The sequence below is a fragment of the Etheostoma spectabile genome, chromosome 6 (assembly GCF_008692095.1).
Source record: "Etheostoma spectabile isolate EspeVRDwgs_2016 chromosome 6, UIUC_Espe_1.0, whole genome shotgun sequence".
Taxonomy (NCBI): domain Eukaryota; kingdom Metazoa; phylum Chordata; class Actinopteri; order Perciformes; family Percidae; genus Etheostoma; species Etheostoma spectabile.
In genome coordinates this window covers 9,636,862-9,658,070 of record NC_045738.1, presented here as the reverse complement: position 1 = coordinate 9,658,070, position 21,209 = coordinate 9,636,862, and the positions used below count along the sequence as shown (strand labels likewise).

Sequence of the window (21,209 nt, the reverse complement as noted above, 5' to 3'; positions counted from 1 at the left end):
CACACACACACACACACACACACACCACACACACACACACACACACACACACACGGGATGAGAACCTCTGGCGTGGCCTTTCCCACCACTGGCCTCTCTGTATCAACACACTAGCACAAACAAGCACATTCACACTGCTGCACCATCAAACAGGCTTTTGTCTCTTCTTGCACAACCACCACAATCACACACACACGCTTATCTCCACACATCATCATGTAAGCTCATTACTGTGTCCAAAACAAAACCTCCAGTACAAATCTTGCTACTTCAAAGGGTTAAGTGCAGCTTTCTCACTTTGCTGAGCCAAAAACATCTTTCATGTCCACCATGTTCACAACTTAACAAGCAATCAGCAAATACGTCATTGATAGTGGAAAAAATGTATTTACAGGAAACCTTTAAAGATCTTACATCCTTTACAAGTGAATTTCATAACATATGTCCTTATTACAGAAAATAATGAGGAGACAAGCGAGACTCTATTACCCATGACAACCAACCACCAAAAAAATAAACATAATTCTTTCTTGTAAACAAACCCTATGGTGTTACTTTATGTTGTTATTTTATTTAAATCTCATACAATTGCTTAAAAAAAATAGCATTAGCAATAAAAGTAGACAATGTCAAAAGTTTGACATAAGCCAACGTACATATTCTGTATCAAAAAGACTCGGACGTAAAATATATAGTAACAATTCTGAACAAATAACAAATATTTACTTACTGCCACTGATATGACTCAATATTATGTCTGCATTGTGAAACAGAAGCATGAGTACCAACTCTAAAGGGATAGGAAATCATCATTGCCACATCAGGGAAAAATATGAAACCAGCTGCTAGCAGGTTACAACTCCACAAAATCTTTGGCAAGTATGAGGCGAGGAAGATTAAATCCAACTCACTGGATCGGACATGTCTCCTGACATGTTGGTAGATCAGTAAATGCCATTCATCTTTAATGGCAAACAGGATATAACAAAAGGCACTTGAAGGACATGGAAAGGGAGACACAGGTTTAACAAATAACTGCAGAAAAATAAACTGTTGAATCAAAGGCATATTTTTTGAGTAACTGATATACTGTACCTTCCTGAAATGACAACAAACACAAGTTTGTTTCTTTCCAATGTCTCTCTGTATATTAAAAATACATGACAAGAAATGGATCGCTGCAGCACTTGTTGGATTTAACAGATCTTTCATTTCTTTTCATTTTCATAACGGACACCCCTCACATCATCATATCTGCAATGACTTAAAGGACGGTGAGCTTTGATTGACAGCCGCAAATCTCCAAAACAGATAAAATCTGATGAGACTGGTGAAGATCCCAGGCGTGTTTGGAACCTGGAATAAACACAAACAGGGACAAGAATTAAGGATACTAGTTTTAATTTGAATTAAGAAACATTGTTGGAAGCCTTGGTTAAAAGGTGTGATTCAGGTGCACACAGTATTCACTGTCTTACCACAATATAAGGATCGTTTAGCTGGAGGCCATACAGCACCCAGGAGGTGGAAGTAAAGAAGGTGGCTACAGTCAGAGGGAAGGACAAGCACTGCACATCACCACTTCGCACTATCTTTACCTAAAAAGGGAAGAGAGAAAGAGAATGATAGCGTCAATCAGTTAACAAATAAAAATTTGAAATGTGCTTTAATTAAAATTAATGAATTCAATTGACCGAGTCTACAGCCATGTTAGCAGCTAGTGACAAACAGGAGTACCACAACTCTGCAGTCCCCCCCCCCCCATCACTACAGAGCAATTTAGCATCTTAAGGCTACAACTTCATTGTTTTGGGTCAGTTTCATTGCCCTCAACATCCTTGGTTCCAGAGGCAGCATGCACCTTTTTACAGCACAAAAACAAAACTGATAACTAATAAACCCAATGTACACTACCTGTTCAGCAACAAACAGCAGAGAAACAGTTACCTATGTGCTGATGCATAACATAAGAGAATTTAGTAGCTAAAGAGACAGATTTTCCGTCAGGAGTTGGTGGAGACCAAAAAGAGAGCTTAAAACAGAGTGAATATTAGAATTATATATGGCAGGTGGCCAGAAACACAACTCCAAATAAAGGCTTACGTCTGTGTCTGCTGGATGTGTAAATAGGCAAGCGTTTGCTAAAACATTTGCCAATAATAAGAAGCATTAAGGTAGCGGTATACCTCAGCAGAAGTGCTTGTCAGATGGTCAAACAGCCTCTGTAATCCTTTTACCCCATACACTTCCAATGTTGGAAGTGAAAAAATAATAAATACCAACATAAAATTATGTAAAAATGTATGGAGAAAACAGAATGTAACCAAGGGGCACAAACAGACAGAGCATGAGAATAACAGGAAGACACAGATGAGGGAAAGAAAGGCAGGAAACTGATTGATGGGTCATTCAGGGCTGTGAGGCAGATGGAGGGAAGAAGACAAACAGGATAGTAGACAGAGCGACAAGATGACAGAAAAAGACAGAAGGAAAGAGAAAAAAACAGGGCATTTATTCCTTCACTGGTAAATAATTGCACGTGCAGAGTTGACATAAGGCAGTGGAGATACTCAGGCACTGAACAGATTCTGCATACTGTCTGTCTGAAGTTCAGTGAGTGAGGCATACGGTCAGAAACGTAAGACTGAATGTGTGGTTTACAGTTGTGTCTGTTGACGTGAATATGTGAAGTGAATATGAACTGTGACACACTCAGTGCTTTGAAATAACAACTTAATTTGCATGTTGCACAGTATACATTTTTTGCTGTAGGGGTACTTTTCCCCATTGTGGAATAATTGTACAACTCTGTGGCGCATGTTTTCCCCCATTGTATCCTCAGTGCTCTTCAGCATGAACAACGCAAATCCGAAGTCAGCACTTAAAGCTGGACTTAGAAAGGCAGAACACTGTCATTTCACTGTTTTTACTTGGTTTTAATGGGCTGAAAACCAGCCATGATTAGTTGAATGACTGTCTACACTTTGAGCTGAACAATAACTCACTAACCTCATTGCATGTCCTCTTTTAAAAGAAGTGTTGCATGTTAAATAACTAACATTATCGAGATGAAAAACAATAGATCTAAATGAACTAAAATATCTTACAATAATAATAATAATAATAATAATAATAAATGGCTCTAATTACGGAACAACAATAACAACGCTCCAATAAAGCAAAAGACTTCGTCTTGCTTGCTGTTACTATGCCATGAACATCAATTTGATGTATATCAGCGTAGCAACCATTATGTGATATATGAACAAGCAATTAATTGTAAAATGAAACACAGAGCATTATCTCTCTATTAGTTATTGTTATACATTTTAGCTTTATAAATTACTTTAGTGACCGGGTTAGCTCAGTTGGTAGAGCAGGCACATACAGTGGGGCTCGAAAGTTTGCACAGCCCATGTAAAAATTTGTATTAATGTGCACAAAGAAGCCAAGAAAAGATGGAAAAATCTCTAAAAGGCATCAAATGACAGATTAGACATTCGTATAATATCTCACAAAAGTTAGATTTTATTTCCATCATTTACACTTTCAAAATAACAGAAAAACAAAAAAAAGCCGTCTAAAAAAGTTTGGGCACCCTGCAGAATTAATACCTTGTACTGCCCTCTTTGGCAAGTATCACAGCTTGGAAAAGCTTCTTGTAGCCAGCTAAGAGTCTTTCAATTCTTGTTTGAGGTGTCTTTGCCCATTTTTCCTTACAAAAGTCTTCCACTTCTTTGAGATTTCTGAGCTGTCTGTCATGCACTGCTCTTTTAAGGTCTATCCATAGATTTTCAATTATGTTGAGGTCAGGAGATTGTGAAGGCCATGGCAAAACCTTCAGTTTACGGCTCTTGATGTAATCCACTGGGGATTTTGAGGTGTGTTTAGGCTCATTATCCATTTGTAGAAGCCATCCTCTCTTTAACTTCAGCTTTTTCACAGATGGCATCAGGTTAGCGTCCAAAATTTGCTGAAATTTTATTGAATCCATTTTTCCTTCTACTTGTGAAATGTTCCCTGTGCTGCAATACAACCCCAAAGCATGATTGATCCTCCCCCATGCTTAACAGTTGGACAGAGGTTCTTTTCATTAAATTACGTGCCCTTTCTTCTCCAAACGTACCTTTGCTCATTGCGGCCAAAGATTTCTATTTAAACCTCATTGGTCCACAGAACTTGTTTCCACAATGCATCAGGCTTGTCTATATGTTAATTTCCAAACTTCAAACGCTGATTTTTGTGGCGAGGACGTAGAAGAGGTATCTCTTAATAGTGGATTGGTGTACCACAACTCCAGTGTCTCCAGGTCTTTCTGGATGGATCGTCCAGTCAAACGTGGGATTTGACTTGCTTTTCTCACAATCCTGCGAGCTGTTCTGTCTGATATTTTTCTTGGTCTTCCAGATCTTGCTTTAACTTCCACTGTTCCTGATGACTGCCATTTCTTAATTACATTTCGAACAGAGGATATTAGCATCTGAAAACCCTTTGCTATCTTCTTATAGCCTTCTCCTGCTTTGTGAGCGTCAGCTATTTTCAGTTTCAGTTTTCTAGACAACTGCTTAGAACTACTTATGGTGCTGATTGTTGGGGCGAGGTCAGATGAGTCTGGGCATTTAAAACCTTAAGAGTGACATCACCTGGTCTTTCCAGATGAAGATTGAAAACAATCCATCAATCTGTCAGGTTTTAGCTTTCCAAAGGGGGTGGTGCATGCTATAAACTCTGCAGGGTGCCCAAACTTTTGCAGACAGCATTTTTTGTTTTCTGTTATTTTGAAAGTGTAAATGATGGAAATAAAATCTGACTTTTTGTGACATATTATACAAATGTCTAAACTGTCATTTGATGCCTTTTAGAGATTTGGAGACTTATCTTGATTTCTTTATGCACATTAATACAATTTTTTACCTGGGGTGCCCAAACTTTTGAGCCCCACTGTATAAAGAGGTTTACTCCTCTATGCAGCGGCCGCTGGTTGGACTCTGACCTCCATGTCCTTCCCCTTCTCACTCCCCTTTCATGTCTTCAGCTGTCCTGTGGAATTAAAGGCCTAAAATTCCCCCAAAATAATCTTAAAAAATAAATAAAAAGGCTTAAAAGACAGAATTGTTTTATCACTTCTGTCACTTTGATAATGTGCTTATTTGCTAATATAGAGTGGAAGAAATACTCAAATATTAAGTCAAAGTAGCAATTCTCTGTTGTAAGTAACCCAATTTTACTTGAGTAAAAGTACAAAAGTATTAACGTCATACTATACTTAAATTACCAAAAGTAAAAACACTCAGAGTCTTTTATGTGTGTATGTTATGTACATATGTCTGTATGTATATTATATTACAGGATTATAATTATTTATGCATTCATTTGTTCATCCCTTTAATGTTGCAGCTTGTAAACATGGAGAAAATTGTAATTAGTTTGTATACTGCCAGGTAGCTTGTGAATTTCCCCTGGAGACCAAGAAAGTTTTACCCCTCTTTTGACCTACAACAATAATAACTCATCATCATTATTTGTTGATTATATTTTGTATTATTAATCTGAAGCAGTCTGCATGTTGTGTTAGTCTGTAAGGCATGTGAGCATGTACCAGGTCGGTGAGTGGGGACAGGTACATGCTGACGGTCACCACGCTGCAGGTGAGGCCTAGCTGGCTAAGCCGAGTGTCTCCCTCTGGAAGAAACGTGGTGAAGTAGAACCAACTGCAGGTCAGCACCATCCCTGCTGCTAGAGTCTGGACCATCACCAGCCTCTGAAACAACCACAGACAAAGATATAGAGGCGCTGAGAGACAGGCATGTACACACACAACACACTCAAATAAAACTGGATCTGACCTGAGTGGCCTCCAGCTACGATTCCTTCCTGACCTTTTGTTTTGTGTAGTGTAGGTACACGATGATGTAGAGGATCTGGAGTAGAGCTCCGATAACGTTGACATGGACAATGGTCTGATCGCTCTTCAGAATCCCATAATATAACCAGCCCAGGTTACTATGGAAACAATACACAAATTTGATGTGTCTACCAGGAAACAGGAAAAACAATGCTACTAAACAACTGATCATAGTGAAGGATTGCACACACACACACACTCTTACTTACTTAAGACATGTAGTGAGGAAAGGGAGAAACTGAATATTGTCAGCACTTTTTGATTCTCTCATCTTCTTCAGGTCGGTCCTACACACACACACACACACACACACACACAACACACACACACACACAACACACACACACACACCACACACGTAGAGCGAAACAGTCAACACATATTCCTTCACAAGTTAACGTTACCATCAGACAACTCATCTTATTGTCCTCATGTTTCCTACCAACTAAGTATCAGGAAGGAATGAGAATGGACCATGACATTAATAAGCAATTCAACTTACAGTCCAGTCGAGAACATCCCGACGGTGAACACGATGCAGGCCCATGACAGAAGCTGCAATAGATCCATCGAACAAGAAAAAAGATGTCTTACACACTACCCGGTTATGTGTTTCACGTGCAATGTCTGTTTTTAAACACGGGTGCTTAAAATGCATGCAACTAGACATGGAACATAATTACGCGGATGGATGTATCGCACTCTATTATTTCCGTGTTTGCAATCAGTGTGCTCACTGTTTCTGCGCTCTGATTGGCTATATGATAAAGCAGTTGGTATGGATTTGCTCCAATAGGGTGCTGGAACGAAAGTGGTCGTTGCGTGTTACGTCATCACGTTGAGGCAGCTAGAGTTTGACCTGTGGGACGGACGGGGACTTTGCTGGGATAGCACGTTGTTCATCCCAAAATGTATTGCTCTTCCATACAAATCATACAATCATAGAAATCTGGCTATCAACACACCAAGCTCAATCTTTTAACCCTATACAAAATCACACAACAGACACAGAGAAACTGACTGATGGAAATGGAGTCAAAAAAGGTGTGGGTTTAATAATAATAAAAAATACGTTTCATTAATATAACAGTTTTATAATAGCCTACTCAAAGACACTTTACAAAAATTGATTTCAGGTTGTAGACCTGCTATATTGTGTCTTAAACATGTTTACACGTAATGTGATAGATAGATAGATAGATAGATAGATAGATAGATAGATAGATATATGGATAGATAGATAGATATTGTTACATCATCACATCATAAGCCCCCCTACAAGTATTCCAACTAAACAACGTAATAAGAAAAAATGTCACTCACTTGAATTTGTTGAATTGGCCAAAATGTCACAAGCAAACAAAGCTTTGTTTTAAGTCAACAAAGCTGGAAACCACTGGTGTATATCATCACAACTTTTAGGAGAAGAATCTTTGTTATTTCCCCATTCTTCCAGTTTTTCGCGTAATGTAGATACTGTAGGGTTTTCAAAATCAGCAATGCAATGATTTTACTGTTTAAAATGACAAATCAAAAACACACTCTACTGGGGTGCATCAGTGTAATTTGATTTATTTCATTCCATATATATCATTTTCCATTATAGTCAGTGGGCCATTCAGGCCACAGAGTGTCATTTCATGGATATTATATTCAGGATTTGAGATGAGGATTCACATTTCAAGTTGTAAATTAGAACCTTAATTTACTACCACCTTCCCATTTGGCAAAGTTCAGGTGAATTTCATGCTAATCATCTAAAAAGTGCTCATCAACTTACCTCTCTTACCTCCCCCTGCATCGTGGTGACTCTGATCAGCCTCCCTCCTGTCTCCAGCTGTCAGGACGGGGCCGGCGCCGGTGGATGAGGCTTCCAGCGGTGCAGCCTTATCGCTGTGAAGCTCTTAGCACGGACCCTTTTTTTTACTAACGTGTTTCAAAACTCTCTCAAACTGTGATGTATAATGTTCTTCCTTCTTCTCCTCCATTTCCTTTTTGTTCTGCCTTTTTATTTATTTTTTTGCATCAGTTTGAAATTTCATTTTTTTTTTTTACTTCATCTTTAATGTCATCATTTTTTATGTAATTTCTACATATATGCTTATTTGTCTCTAGGTTACTTTTCTTTTTGTGACAGTGTTTTTTTAAGTAAAGTTCTTCAAGGTCCTTCAAATGCACAAAAGTGCTTTATACAAAATGTTTACATATTTAGATACCATTAGTCCTTTCAAACATATTTTTAATGTAATTAAATCACAAATGGTCTATAAACCCAGAAATATAAAATAAGAAACCTCATTTTTTTAATGGTCAATCGTCAGAGAGTGAAGTAGGCCTACTCTAACTGTGTTTTTACTCAAGTACTCTATGCTACTTGAGTACAATTCTGAAGTACATTTTTCATAATTTTTTTGCCCCACCACAATGCAGAGGTAAAGACTTTATTATGCTTTCAACTCTACAACTATCTGATGGCTGTAGTTACCAAAGACATTTTGTAGACTAAGATTTTACATTAACATAACATAGAACATGTACATTAACAAAAAATATTTTTTTAGTTTTAGAGAGTTTTAGAGAATGTGCATTTCCAACTGATCTAAAAACATTGAAATTTCCATAAACTGGATGAAGTATTGTGGATTTTTATTGTGGGAAATTAGGGATTCTTGCTCAGTCATTATCTGCAATTTGTGTATTTTTATTTGTAATGCTTGTAGATATACCATATGAATCCACACAGTGACTCTCTGATTTCACACCGGTTGCTTTTACATTTGGCTACTTAAAATACTTGAAGTCTTTTACTACATTTAGCCAGGTAAAGGCTTTGAACATTTCTTCATCACCCATGACATCACCTGGCATTTGTAGGTCATAATGGTAATCTTACATTTGCAATCTGACTGCATTTCATGATCTTTGCACATTGCTGTATGATGTCACGATACATTACTGAGGCCACATTATTGTGAAAACCACAATGTTTGGTCTGTTTCATCAGGCAAAAGAAAAGTCCTGCATTACTGCACAGAACAGATACATGGGTGCTAGATTTCTGAGACCGTGTGATCACCTGCAGTCAAATTTAAGCTATAACGTGATTATGGAAAAACAAACAACTCAGTTTTATGTCCTGTTTTGAATGTATATGTTGCGTGGTTTTACAGGGGCTGGTGAATTTTGACAGTTTTCAGTCAGCTCTGGGGTTGGCAGCTATGAAAGTGTGCACACTGTGCTCCTCTTCCTTCCAACATACCACTGTGTAGATGAATCCTCTAGAGAGTTATGTACAAAGCAGTAAAAGAAAGGGGAAAAAAAGAGAAAAAAAGAGTGTGCGCAAGGAGGCAAGAGCGACACCTTCACACCCAGTTGTCAGTTTGCTTGCAGGACTCACTCGCTGCACTATCCCGTTCTCTCGCTCCTTCATCATTCCTTACTCGGTTCTCGTGTTTGGTTTTCAGACTGTGAAATCCAAGCCAGGGCAAGCCGTGTCACCAGGGATGAAAGACGGGAGAGGGCAGAGAAGAGGAGATGAGAACAGAGGTTGTGAAAGACCTGGGGGTGAGAATGTGGAAGGGGCTGGAGAGATTTCATCAGATGAGAGATGGATAGATTTGCCAAAATATTGTGTCATCCATCAAAATCTCAGTGAAGTCAGCGGACTCAAAATAAATGTCATGAGAGCTCAAAAAAAACAGACAGAATTTTTCATTACGGCACTTTTTTTGTTTATTTCACTAAAGATTTTTTTCACATGTTAAAGCAGTTTCTTATAGTTATCTTTATATACACATTTACATATATAAACATATACAAAACGACACTGGCAATAAAACAAACAAATGTAAATGTATTCTGGGAAGTCCTTTCAGTTTGAGGTTTGACAATGTGCAAGTGGAATCACATCTGCACATCAGCCAGTGTACCATGTTCAGTAGAATGAGAGAATAAGTACTGAAGAAGCTCAGCTCCCTGAAACCCCTGTGCATTTTAAAATGTATCTCATAGTATGTGTCTCTTGATTAGTGGCTCTCAACCTCAGGTCACCCTTAGAACATGTAATCGACTAGTGGGGACTTGTGACATGAAAAAGAAATATTTATTTCTATGATCCAAATAAATTGTGTTGCATTTCTTCTAATTTTCTGAATAAAAGAATTCATCAAATGTAAAAACAAAAGAATTACAACCCCACTAAACATAACTTTACTGTTTAACCTGTGCAAGCAGCATCACTTTAAGGGCTAATAAACCAAAAGGAAATAAAATTAAAGTTGAGAACCAGTGGTCTGGATTAGGCTATTTGTTTTCTTGTGTAGTCTTTTTAAACCCCAGTGACAGCTTTTGTGTGCATGTCACAGTGGTGCTTTGAAAGACTTGAGGAGATCCAACAGCGAGCTGAGTGCTACACAACAACATGACGAAAATCCTACTTAATGTATACCACATTGGCATAAGACGACAATATTTCCAACACACAGAATTAATAACTTCTCTATATGTAGAGGAGGAAAAATGAAATTAACAGATGTAGATGAGGAGCGTAATGCAAATCTGTACCAGTGGTGAAAACCCAGGATAACAAAGAAAATGCAATCCTCTTGTCATTTTCTATTTGATTTTGATCAGTTTGCTTGCAGTTTTGTTTATAATAACAAAAAAGAGTGCATCTTAAACGGTAAAAAATGAGAACTTCAATCCTCATAATAAAATAATACAAAATGTCCTCTTCTTTGGAACGATCCACGTTCCACATTCACGCAAACACACACGCAAACACACACACAAACACACACTGACACCATGCTTGTATAAAAAAAGTCTGTATAAAAAAAGCATTCATGGTCCCAATGACCGGCATTGGTTTTGCATTGTCTCTGTTGTGGCGTCTTGCTCAGCCTTAGTGTAGCATCAGGGCTAATAGGACTGGGATCATGGTTGGGAAGAGTGGAAAGGACAACAGGTGTACTCCTGAACTGCCGATGCTCCTCTGGACGTTTGGCTCCATCACAGCAGGGTCATCTGAGGAAAGAAAAGGGTGGGAGAGTCAGTGTTAGATTTCATCATTCAGGCATGGTAAACACACCCAGCTGAGCTCCTCTCAGACATGGGACCGCAGTGATTATTTTGCCTCTGTCTGGTATTTTTCTTTAGAGGAGTCCTCACCTGCTGGGAGCCGGTTTGAGGGGTTGTGAACTCCTCCAGCAGTAGGAAACTTCCCTTTTCCTCCATTAAAACTTTTGCCTGTATCTTCCGCCTTTGATTTCTCTAGATTGGTCTTTCCGGAGCCTTTCTGCCCAACAACATCCACTCTCAGCTTTAGACAATCCTGGCCATGGTGATGCATTGGCTTGGCTGTGAAAAGTCAGAAAGAGGGAAACGTTTTGTTAAATACAAGAAACCTTCTCAGGATTACAGTAAGTTGATGCTGAAACAATAAAAAAAAAGTTGAAAAATTGTTATTATGGATACTTACAGATATAATAATAGCTCTCTCCCTGTCTGAACTCCTTGCCCAGGGTGAAGGGAGTGAAACGCTGGAATTTCTCAGAGAATTTCTCGGGAGCGTGGGGAGCGAAGGGCCGCGAACACTCCCAACGGAGCTGGTCAAAAGAGTGAGGCTTGCACACATCATAGTCCTCCCTCTCCACCATGTACAGCACATAGCGCTCAGCTGCATGCGATGACACCTCACCGTGGGTGTAGTGGGGGCAGATGATGTCCAGATAGTCGTTGATATGCACTTCCACTTTGTACTCGTCCCACAGGAAGCTGCAGGGAGACAGAAGGAAAGGAGGAGGTTAGTCACAAATGTCTTTATCCAGAATGGAAATGTTTTTTTCACAAAATAAATAACAGGACTAACAGAGGCAGATAATATCCGTTAAGGTTTTGTACAGGTTTTCAGCACACACACCCTGACAACTTGGCGCATACAAAACACTGAGGGCTAATCACACATAGACACGTGCAGCAGCAACAAACAAGCTTACTCACAGGAATAACACGTTAACACACGTTAGTATGCATGTATAGGGTGGAGGTCAGGTAACATGTGAGGGTGTTTGAGTTGACGTGTTTCAGTGTGCTTGTCATAGTGACAGAGTTATAAAGAGCCTGATCAGGCCAGACTTGTTCACAGACGTAACAACACACCTAGAAACTCAAAAGGCCCTACCACCATCCCACTCACACAACTTCCTGCTCTCTTCCCTTGTTTTGCTTTCAGCATACTTTAACTTCTCACCTGCTTACAAGAAGACAATCTTATCTCCCTTTTTACCTTCTCTGCTAGTTGCTAGTCCACTTTTCTATGTGCACAGCCCAGTGTCTCTTTCTATCAAGTCTTTTTGAATTGTTTCTGTCTCACTGGTTTTGTCACCTGATGTTTGTCCATTGGTGTCAAAGCTCCTGTTGTGACTCCTCACACTAATTTGCTGTCTCTATCTGAATCTGTCATTTCCTCAAAGACGGAGACAGAGTGGGTAGAGACAGTCAGACTGCCGCTGTCTTTTCATGTTTACCCTTCATCTAGTTTTACGGCTCTTTTCAAGCCTCTCCGTCTCCTTTTTGCTCACTTCCAATGCTTGTTTAGTGTCCTAATGAGAGATGACAAAGATGGTAAAAAATAATTCAAATCCTGCAGATTGGTGGCATTCAGGTTGAAAACCAAAGTGGTTTTCAGAATTGTTAAATTTCCACCTCAGTTGTGCTTTAACTTATTTTAATAAATATTTACGACTCACAGAGAAACTGATTTGTAGAGGCAAAAGGGGAGAAATAATTAAGTTTCTTAACTTTCAATTTCACGTAACTAATATGTATTTCCTTTAAACATGATGCAGGTGAGGCAGTGCTATGCTGCAATGTGTGCTGTGCATACTTGCTGGCATGTTGCTTCTGCTGTAAGATCAGCCAAAAGCCAGTAGGTGAAGAAAGATTGATACTTGCGTATTACAATATTCTTATTACATCCTCGGAGGTAACACGCTCTAATCCTCACATCTAATCTGTGTTTAAACTGAATGACCATGTGTGGATGCGTGTGTTTGATGTGTTGTAGAGAGTGAAAGTGACTCCTGTGTGTCTGCCATTGTTTATGTGATCTGTGAGTGTGTGTGCCCCGGCATCAAAGCGTGGGACGTGGTGGCCCCAGCCCCCCCTGGCCTGTTGTTGTGGTTCCTGTTGGGACCCCCTGGCCAAGTCACAGACACACTGGCTCCAAACATGGGCCTCTAACCCCTCCTTCCTGCCTCTCTATGTGTGTGTGTGTGTGTGTGTGTGTGTGTATGTGTATGTGTATGTGTGTGTGTCATCGTTGCTTAGCGTGTTTTTGTGTGTGTGTGTATCGGTTAGCGCTGACCTACCTATCAAAACATGCTTTGTTAGCTGAGCACAGCTCTACACTTGTTATCCAGGGCTAACAGGCTGATCACCACCTTCCATTTACGTGCCTGCTCTCAGAAAAGGTTCTTTGTACGTGTGTACACTGCTGTGTAGGTGTGCACGCCTTTGTTTGTGTGTAAATGTGTGTGTTTGCGAGGGCAAGTGTTTCAGTGAATGGAAAAGAGACTGAAGCAGCTTTAATTGGCCAAATACTCTCTACTTTTGTTTTGTTCCTTTCTGCTCTGTTTTCTTTGAGTCAGACCAGTAATAACAGAGTTGGGGAAAACAAGGCACTTGGAAATCTCTAGTTGTTCCCCCCAAAGCAAAGTGTAGTTTCAAATTGTATGGGATACACCTTTTTTCCCCACACTGCGTCCTTGTCAGTGGCCTGGTCGACCTCTGCATTGAAAAACAGGCTTGTCAAAAGCCAACAGATAGATTCTGTTGCTAATTTCATTCACAACTCATGCTTTTAAGAAAACTCTCCTTTTATCCTTCTCTTCACCTTCTTATTTCCCCCTCCTCCTCCTCTCGCCCATTGGTCTGGCTAATTAAAAGCTGTTAGGGGTCTGGGGCCAACGTGTTCTCTAAAAAAGGAGGGGAGGAAGAATGAATAGGCTGCAATTATACCCTTTCCCCCCCAGAAAGACTGAATGCCTGAAGGCTACAGGGCCTCTTCAACCCCTGTACCTTTACCCGGGTGGAGGTTTAACTACCCTGACTGTTGTGGATGTGTGTTATATGTGTGCTCATATGACTGTCAGTGTATTTTGTTGGTTTCACAGTTGCATTTGGGTTGTCCATTTTTGTTTTTGCTTGAATTAATCTGCTTTTCTTTTGCTTTGGATTGTGTCATGTTTATTCAACTTCAAATCAAGGAACTGGGAAAACTCTGGCCCAGTGATGCCTGTTGAACTAGGCCAGAGTTTTACAGCACAGCCCCCTGTCTTTCCCTCAATCCTCTTGGCTCCCTCTACTTTACGTTTCACTCATCAAAGCTCGCCACTACTGGAGACTCTTGTATCTCACTGCCTACTCTCTGTCTTCTCTAGCCTCTGACTGACAGTTCTCAGGAGAGTGAGAGTCACATTAATGTGATAGCTATGTCGTATGTGAGAGTGAGAGCCAGGTGTGTACGTTGCTGCAAACCTACTTTCCACACAGTGTGTTCTTCCCATGTGTAAGTTTGTCTATGTGTGTGTGTGTTTGTGTGTGTGTGTGATTGTTTTCATGGAAGAGGGATTCTCTGAAGACCCTTATTCAGGGCGTCTCATGCCCCGGGCTGAGCACATCTGTTTATCAAGGTCTGCTGAAGCTTCTTGTGTGTTTAAGTGTGTGTGTGTGTGTGTGTGTGTGTGTGTGTGTGTGTGTGTTTTCTTACATGTAACTGAGGTGTGGATAAACAGCGAGGGTTGAAGGTGGCTGTAGTCTTTCTTCCTCTCTTCCGCATACAGGTCATCTCTCACTACAGAGCTACTCTTGCTTTTGCGTCACACATTTTGTGTGTATGTGTTTGTGTGTGTATGTGTGTTATAAGGGTATAAAATAGTTATGACAGTAGGTGAATTTTTCGACACTTGGCCTCCTTACTTAAGCTTTGAAGTCTTGCCATTGTTCTTGCATTGCTCTACCACCTTACATTTTATTCTTGCCTGCCATTCCCTTTTACTTTTCCTCTTCTCCCTGCTGTCCAGCAATTTGTCCCCCAAGCTCTCACTGGTTTCAGTCAAACAACTGACGTAGGAACTCTGTCTTTCCCTCGGGGTAGTGGTTCAAACTGGCAGCTGGGTCAAGGGGTTAGAGTTCAGGGTCACAACTTCTCACACACGCTACCATCTGAGTCAGCACTGAAGATATTTGTTTCACGGAGCAAGTCAGCACCACTTAAACACTAAACAGATGCACTCCCCCAGCTCCACCATTTGCTCTGCAGGTAATCAGTAGTAAGTGTGCACACGCTGGAATGTCACAACTGCGGGGGGAGGGGGCTGCGGTTTAGATGGTTTACTATGTTCTCACAAGGCATACTCATCAAATTTCCAGTCACACTCTCACACACTTTTACTTTGACGTGTACATTTAATACCCCATTAATTTACTGTGGTATGGCAGATTCACACCTCAATTCACACAGGCCGAGGAGCTGTCAGTGGATCTAATTAGGTTTAGCTGCTCACTAGTGGGATACTCCATTATAGCCAATCTAATTTACACTGAAAAGTCTTTCTATATTAGCTTCTAATGTTACTTACCTTCATTCTTCCTCCAACTCATTGTCTTGCAAAAAGAAACCCAGTAGGAATTCTTCCTCTACTAGTTACCAATACAATATTCTGTCCCTACTTGGATTATAAATCCAGCACTCATCTTTGTAGTTTCTACAACATGCAAATCTGTGTTTATATATGCATGCATCATAGAGTTAAGACACTGACAATCCTTTGGCCCTTTGCAAGATGAGCTTTTAAAATTGTCAACCCTGCCGTTTCTCACTTATTCAATTCCAATCTTCTTCCCTCCCTTCATCCATCACTGTCTACTCTCTCCTCCCTCCGTCTGCCTCTCCTTTATTCTTCCAAAATCAGCCCATTCCCCCTCTCCCTCGCCTCTATTTTCTCCTGTCTCTTAACGCTGACATAATATACCAGCGCTCTTCATCCAGGCTAATTTCTCAACAAAAATCCCTTTCTCCAGTTCACCCTTCTCTCACCCTGCACCCCGGCCTCTACTCCTCCTCCTCCTCTCAGCCCCAAAATCTTTTCACCCTTTCTGTAGCCTCTCATTCTGTCTGTGATGAATAGAAGAAAGCCAAATGGTACCATGCTTGGTTTAATATGTTTTGGGGTCACAGAGAGTTAATCTGTGTGTGCCTGTATCTGTCTTGTCTAGCTGAGAGAGGGGGAAAAGTTCAGTAACTTTTAAGAATTTACATTAAGAAGTCAACTTTTCTAATTTGAAAAAGGTATTTAATTAATTGTGGAAATAATCCTTAAAATACTTGAGCAGAAGTCCATCTGACAGAAATATGGTGAAAATTGTGCCCTTTAGAGGGCGATAGCGGGCTATGAGTGGACGGCAAAGCCAAGGTTTGTATAAAATGAACACAACACACACACACACACACACACACACACACACACACACACACACACACCACACACCACACACACACACACACACACACACACACACACACACACACACACACACACACCACACACACACACACCACACACACACACACACACACACACACACACACACACACACACACACCACACACACAAGCCTCTCTTGACAGAGCCAGGGCTAAGAGGTTCTCTATCCTCCTCCGGTGGAAAACTACTAGGGCCAAAACAGAGGAAGGTCTGTGGGAAAGAGGGGGACCGATGGAGGGAAGGGAGGAAGTCTGGACCACCGATAAGGAAGCAAGGGGAAGAGCAGAGAGAAAACAGGTAGGCTACATGGATACCATGACAGTGGACAGACCTGAGACACAGATATAAAGTGTATGTGTGTCCATTTATAAGTGTGTTAGGTAAGAGTACAGTCATATCAGCAGTGAACACACACAAATCCTTCTGATCTTAAATGGGCATAGATGCATAGCTACATGGAGATGTTGTATAGTGCTTGTAATTGATTGTTCTACTGTAGGATTGAGTCTGCAGATGTCCACTGTGACATCTACAGGTTTAAGTATATATATATATACACACACATACTTACACACATAATAATCCACCAACCCAGATACACACATACTGACTAGCGAGGTCATAGTGTAATGAAAAAGACAGAAGTTACATCACAGGATCACAGAGGCATAAATATATGGAATGAAGATGGCAGGATGATGGTTTGGTGTCTATGGGTCAGATGGTCAGATAACAAGCCGTCTGTAATCTATGTTGGTGTGTGTTCTCATTCTGGTGAGATTAGAGGCTAACATCCAGACGGGACATGGGGTGGGGAGGGGTAAATAATGAGTAGTAAGAGAGACAGAGATAGGGAACACAATGTATAAAATATACAAGTTAAGGGTGTGTGTGTGTGTGTGTGTGTGTGTGTGTGTGTGTGTGTGTGTGTGTGTGTGTGTGTGTATTAGTGGTTGGGGGGGTGGTCTCATCCTCCAGGCCACATGTACGTGTCAAGGCAGGCCCGGCTGCTTCAATTACAGCTAAGGCAGACAAAGCCAGACAGCAACGAAGATACACAGAATATTACATTACACCAAACTCCTGATAAAGATATTTGCTCAGATTCCGGGAGCATGGGAAATAAACCAAGGCCACTCTGGATGTACAAAAGCAGCCAAATAACACAGAGATAGTGGATGTAAAGGAGACTGTGTTAATAACATTCACATTCATGCAGAAAACTAGAGATCAGTAAGAAGAGAGAAAAAGACATGGATGGCTCAGGGCCACAGTCTGGGAGGACACCATGCTGTTAAAGAGAAGAAAAGGAGTGAAGATGGGGATAGGAACAGACAGGTACAGTGAGAGAGAGACACACACACACACACACACACACACACACACACACACACACACACACACACACACAGCTGACAGAGTTGAGTATAGTAACAGTGGGGAGGAATGCTGGCTGCAGCTAATATTAACATCCAAGTTCTCCCTGTTGCCCCCCAGTGTGTGTTAGTGTGAGTCACACATTTATCATGTCTCGGTAAGACTGCTTACGGTAACAGCCACTCCTTATTTCACGTTATTTGATGTTGAGACACACACACGCAACACACACTAACAATCAGGTAATCTCCGTCCACAACAAAAACACTTCCTGTTAAAAGCTGGTAAAGTTCAAACTCTCACACACACACACACACACACACACACACACACACACACACACACACACACACACACACACACACACACACACACACACAAACACAAACACACAAACACACAAACACACAAACACACAAACATATGATCGACACAGGCAGAGACACGTAGCATAAAAACAAGACCAGACCAGTCACCAGACTGAGAAAAACATGCCTCTCCACCTGTCATGTAGGAAATGGTAAACACACTAACACACTTGGAGTATCAAATCCTTGCAGGACATAAAGTACAAGATTACAATATGTTGCACTGACGAAATCAAAACAACTAAGCTGCTGCCAGTGTACTATAGAATGTATCATCTCTACAGTACCCAATGTGAATGGCCAGACTTCTGCCATCTGGTCGCTGTCCTCCATCTAAGACAAATCACTGCTGCTCACAATCAGACCAAGAATCAATTAGCATCAATTATGCACAGCCCACTGCGGTCAGAGTCCTGCTGATTGATCAACATGAGCCTGAACAGGTGACTGATTGATCACTGGGGAACAGTTCGGGGCAGGTGGGCTTTTAGCTGGAAAGCAAGAAACCAGAAGACAAGATAGACAGAAGACAGATGATGGAGAAAGAGAGGACCATAGAGAAAAAGAAGAGAGAGAAGGAAAGAAGAAAGGGGGAGGTTAAGGACAGGGTCTGTAAATGAGGGATTATGGGGGAGTAATGGAGATTAGGCTGTTACTAAATGTGGCAAAAATATAATATGAGTGGCATGTGGGGGTCAGACGATAATGGCTTCACTTTAGCTTTTGGCTGCCATTATCCTCCTGATAAAAAATGACTGTCGCTGACTTTCTGAGCAACTCTATTTCCTTGTAGAGTGAAGGATGAGAATGGCAAAAGGTCTTAGTTCAACAGAAATATGACAGATATACGAGTACACGGAGAAAAGCTACATGTTTGTGATGTGTCAATTGTTGCATGTGTCAGTTTATGTCTGTCTGTATCAGAGTTTAGATTGTGATGTCATCCGATATGAGAGTTATATTATGGTTTGTCGTCTGGTCACACAACTCAGAAATAGTCCAGGTCTAGATTAGAGACAGCAGACCTTATTTTTGTCTTTTTCATTTTAAATAAAACTTGAAGCTCGATTTTACTTTTTCACCCAGACCAAAAAGCCCCTGGTTTCACATTTCCTCTCTACCTTTCCTTGCTGTCTCACCTGAAGCTGAGTTTCTCTTCCTATGTTTGGTAACTCAGGTGTAAAACTTAGGTGGGTTAAAACCGGGCCAGTGACTCACACATGGACTAAGCGATGACACAAGTCCTGCTGATGACGTCAGGACTTTCCATTAGACTCCTTATCCAATTATCAGGACAATTGTTTACCATGTTGCAGGGGCTCTTTTTTTAGTCCAGCGTCTATTGTCATTCTTAAAGGGCAATTAGAGAGCCTGTAATGTAATTAAGACAATACTAAAAGGCCATAATGGCTTTTGCCCTGGTTTAGTCTCAGTGGCGGATTTCAATCGAGCTATCTCGGTTGCAGAGGAGCGGGGACCGTCCTTCTTTTTCAGCTCGGTTATAAAATAATACAGTCTTTCAAGCGCGAGGGATCACTTGCTGCACGCTAAAAGCTCAATAAATCGCGCTGCGATATTGCGCGTCTGTCAAGCTCCATCGATCCCTCTGAGTGGTCGGATAGGATTACATTTCTGACCTCAAAACAAAATAATCAGCAATATGTGCACACACACACACACACACACACACACACACACACACACACACACACACACACACACACACACACACACACACACACACACACACACACATCTTACCCAATGAAAAAAACACTTTAACCTACTGAGTTTTGATGTGATATCTCTATAAAACTGAATGTGAAATAAACCTACAGATTTATTTTCATTTATAGACTTTCCATTAATGCACACATTGCACACAGGTGCAGACCCTACAGACAGAGTCATTGGCCAAGTTCATTCTCGTCAGTCTATGTTCTACTATTAGAGTATGTCTGTGTCTATGTGTTGCGGTTAAATATAGGGGTGAAGCTGTCCATGGACATCTGTCTAGGGATTCGCACACAATCTTTTGCTTTCATACCCCGCTGCTGCTGTATTATAGTCCCCTGATACCAATCCTGTTACGCGAGTTTAAAAGGGACTACACACCTTAAACGTCACATGAACCTTTAATTGTCTCATGAATGAAAACAACAACACGTTGAAGTCGTTTAAGAGCGTGGGCAGCATTTGTCCCCTGTAATGACACAGGGGACAATGCGGACCACAGGCTGAGACTTATAAAAGAGTAGCAGATCATCTCGAGACACAAAGTCATACAAACAGAGCAGACTGACAACTTCAGGCAGGCGCGCCACACACACACACACACACACACACACACACACACACACACACACACACACACACACACACACACACACACACACACACACACACCACACACACACCACACACACACACACACACACAGATCGGCCCTTACTTCTGGTTCGTGCTGTTCCAGTAGACGCTGTGTCTCTCCGCAGAGGCGAACCAAGCACCGATGCTCAGCGCCAAACACACCAGACACACCGAATCCATTTCTACTCTTCTCCACAGGAGCCTCACCAAGTACAAATAGTAAGCGATAAATAGAAATGCTTCTGTTATTAAATATTTAAATGCGTAAAATAACCGTGGATATTACGCTCCTAGAGTAGTAATCAAGGCAGTTCAAAGTGATGCACTAGACCAAACACTGTTGCAACTCTTGACTGGTTCACAGAAGCGCAACTTGTCTGTTTTGTCAGACAGTGGCTCCACCCCTTGATGTTGTGCCAGCCAATAGCGGTAAAGTAAAGTGTTCTGAATGGCCCGCCCACCGCAGCCGCTGGAGACGCCCCAGCTGCTCGCACTTTACACCAGTAACACGAAAAACACAAAAACAACTCCTAGCAAACTAGAACTATAAATAAATATGTCAGTGTGGAATATTAGGGTGATAAGAAATTAAAGTAACTATGAGGGGCCCTTTAGGCCAAAGCCTATAAGAATGGGTACACA

At 41.0% G+C, this 21,209-nt stretch overlaps 2 protein-coding genes across 2 annotated transcripts; both read right to left on the bottom strand.

The window, feature by feature from the left end:
- Positions 1-792: 792 nt before the first annotated feature.
- Positions 793-6,649, bottom strand: slc50a1 (solute carrier family 50 member 1). The gene is made up of 6 exons (XM_032517530.1): positions 6,408-6,649; positions 6,115-6,192; positions 5,880-6,003; positions 5,600-5,761; positions 1,479-1,598; positions 793-1,356 (listed from the first exon to the last, which is right to left on the bottom strand). The coding sequence occupies exons 1-6, from the start codon at positions 6,473-6,475 to the stop codon at positions 1,249-1,251; spliced, it is 660 nt and encodes a 219-aa protein (XP_032373421.1). The 5' UTR covers positions 6,476-6,649; the 3' UTR covers positions 793-1,248.
- Positions 6,650-9,660: 3,011 nt separating this feature from the next.
- On the bottom strand, positions 9,661-20,926 carry efna1b (ephrin-A1b). The gene is made up of 4 exons (XM_032517529.1): positions 20,650-20,926; positions 11,385-11,680; positions 11,075-11,263; positions 9,661-10,930 (listed from the first exon to the last, which is right to left on the bottom strand). Exons 1-4 carry the CDS (start codon positions 20,745-20,747, stop codon positions 10,809-10,811), a joined length of 705 nt encoding a protein of 234 aa, XP_032373420.1. The 5' UTR covers positions 20,748-20,926; the 3' UTR covers positions 9,661-10,808.
- Between the last annotated feature and the right edge of the window lie 283 nt (positions 20,927-21,209).

Excerpts from the sequence above, each read along its gene's own strand:
- slc50a1 (XM_032517530.1), bottom strand. The coding sequence starts at position 6,475 with ATGGATCTATTGCAGCTTCTGTCATGGGCCTGCATCGTGTTCACCGTC. Across the intron at positions 6,193-6,407 it reads GGGATGTTCTCGACTGGACT|GACCGACCTGAAGAAGATGA; the intron begins GTAAGTTGAATT and ends GTGTGTGTGTAG. Across the intron at positions 1,357-1,478 it reads TAAACGATCCTTATATTGTG|GTTCCAAACACGCCTGGGAT; the intron begins GTAAGACAGTGA and ends TGTTTATTCCAG.
- efna1b (XM_032517529.1), bottom strand. The coding sequence starts at position 20,747 with ATGGATTCGGTGTGTCTGGTGTGTTTGGCGCTGAGCATCGGTGCTTGG. Across the intron at positions 11,264-11,384 it reads AGAGAGCTATTATTATATCT|CCAAGCCAATGCATCACCAT; the intron begins GTAAGTATCCAT and ends GACTTTTCACAG. Across the intron at positions 10,931-11,074 it reads CTCAAACCGGCTCCCAGCAG|ATGACCCTGCTGTGATGGAG; the intron begins GTGAGGACTCCT and ends TTCTTTCCTCAG.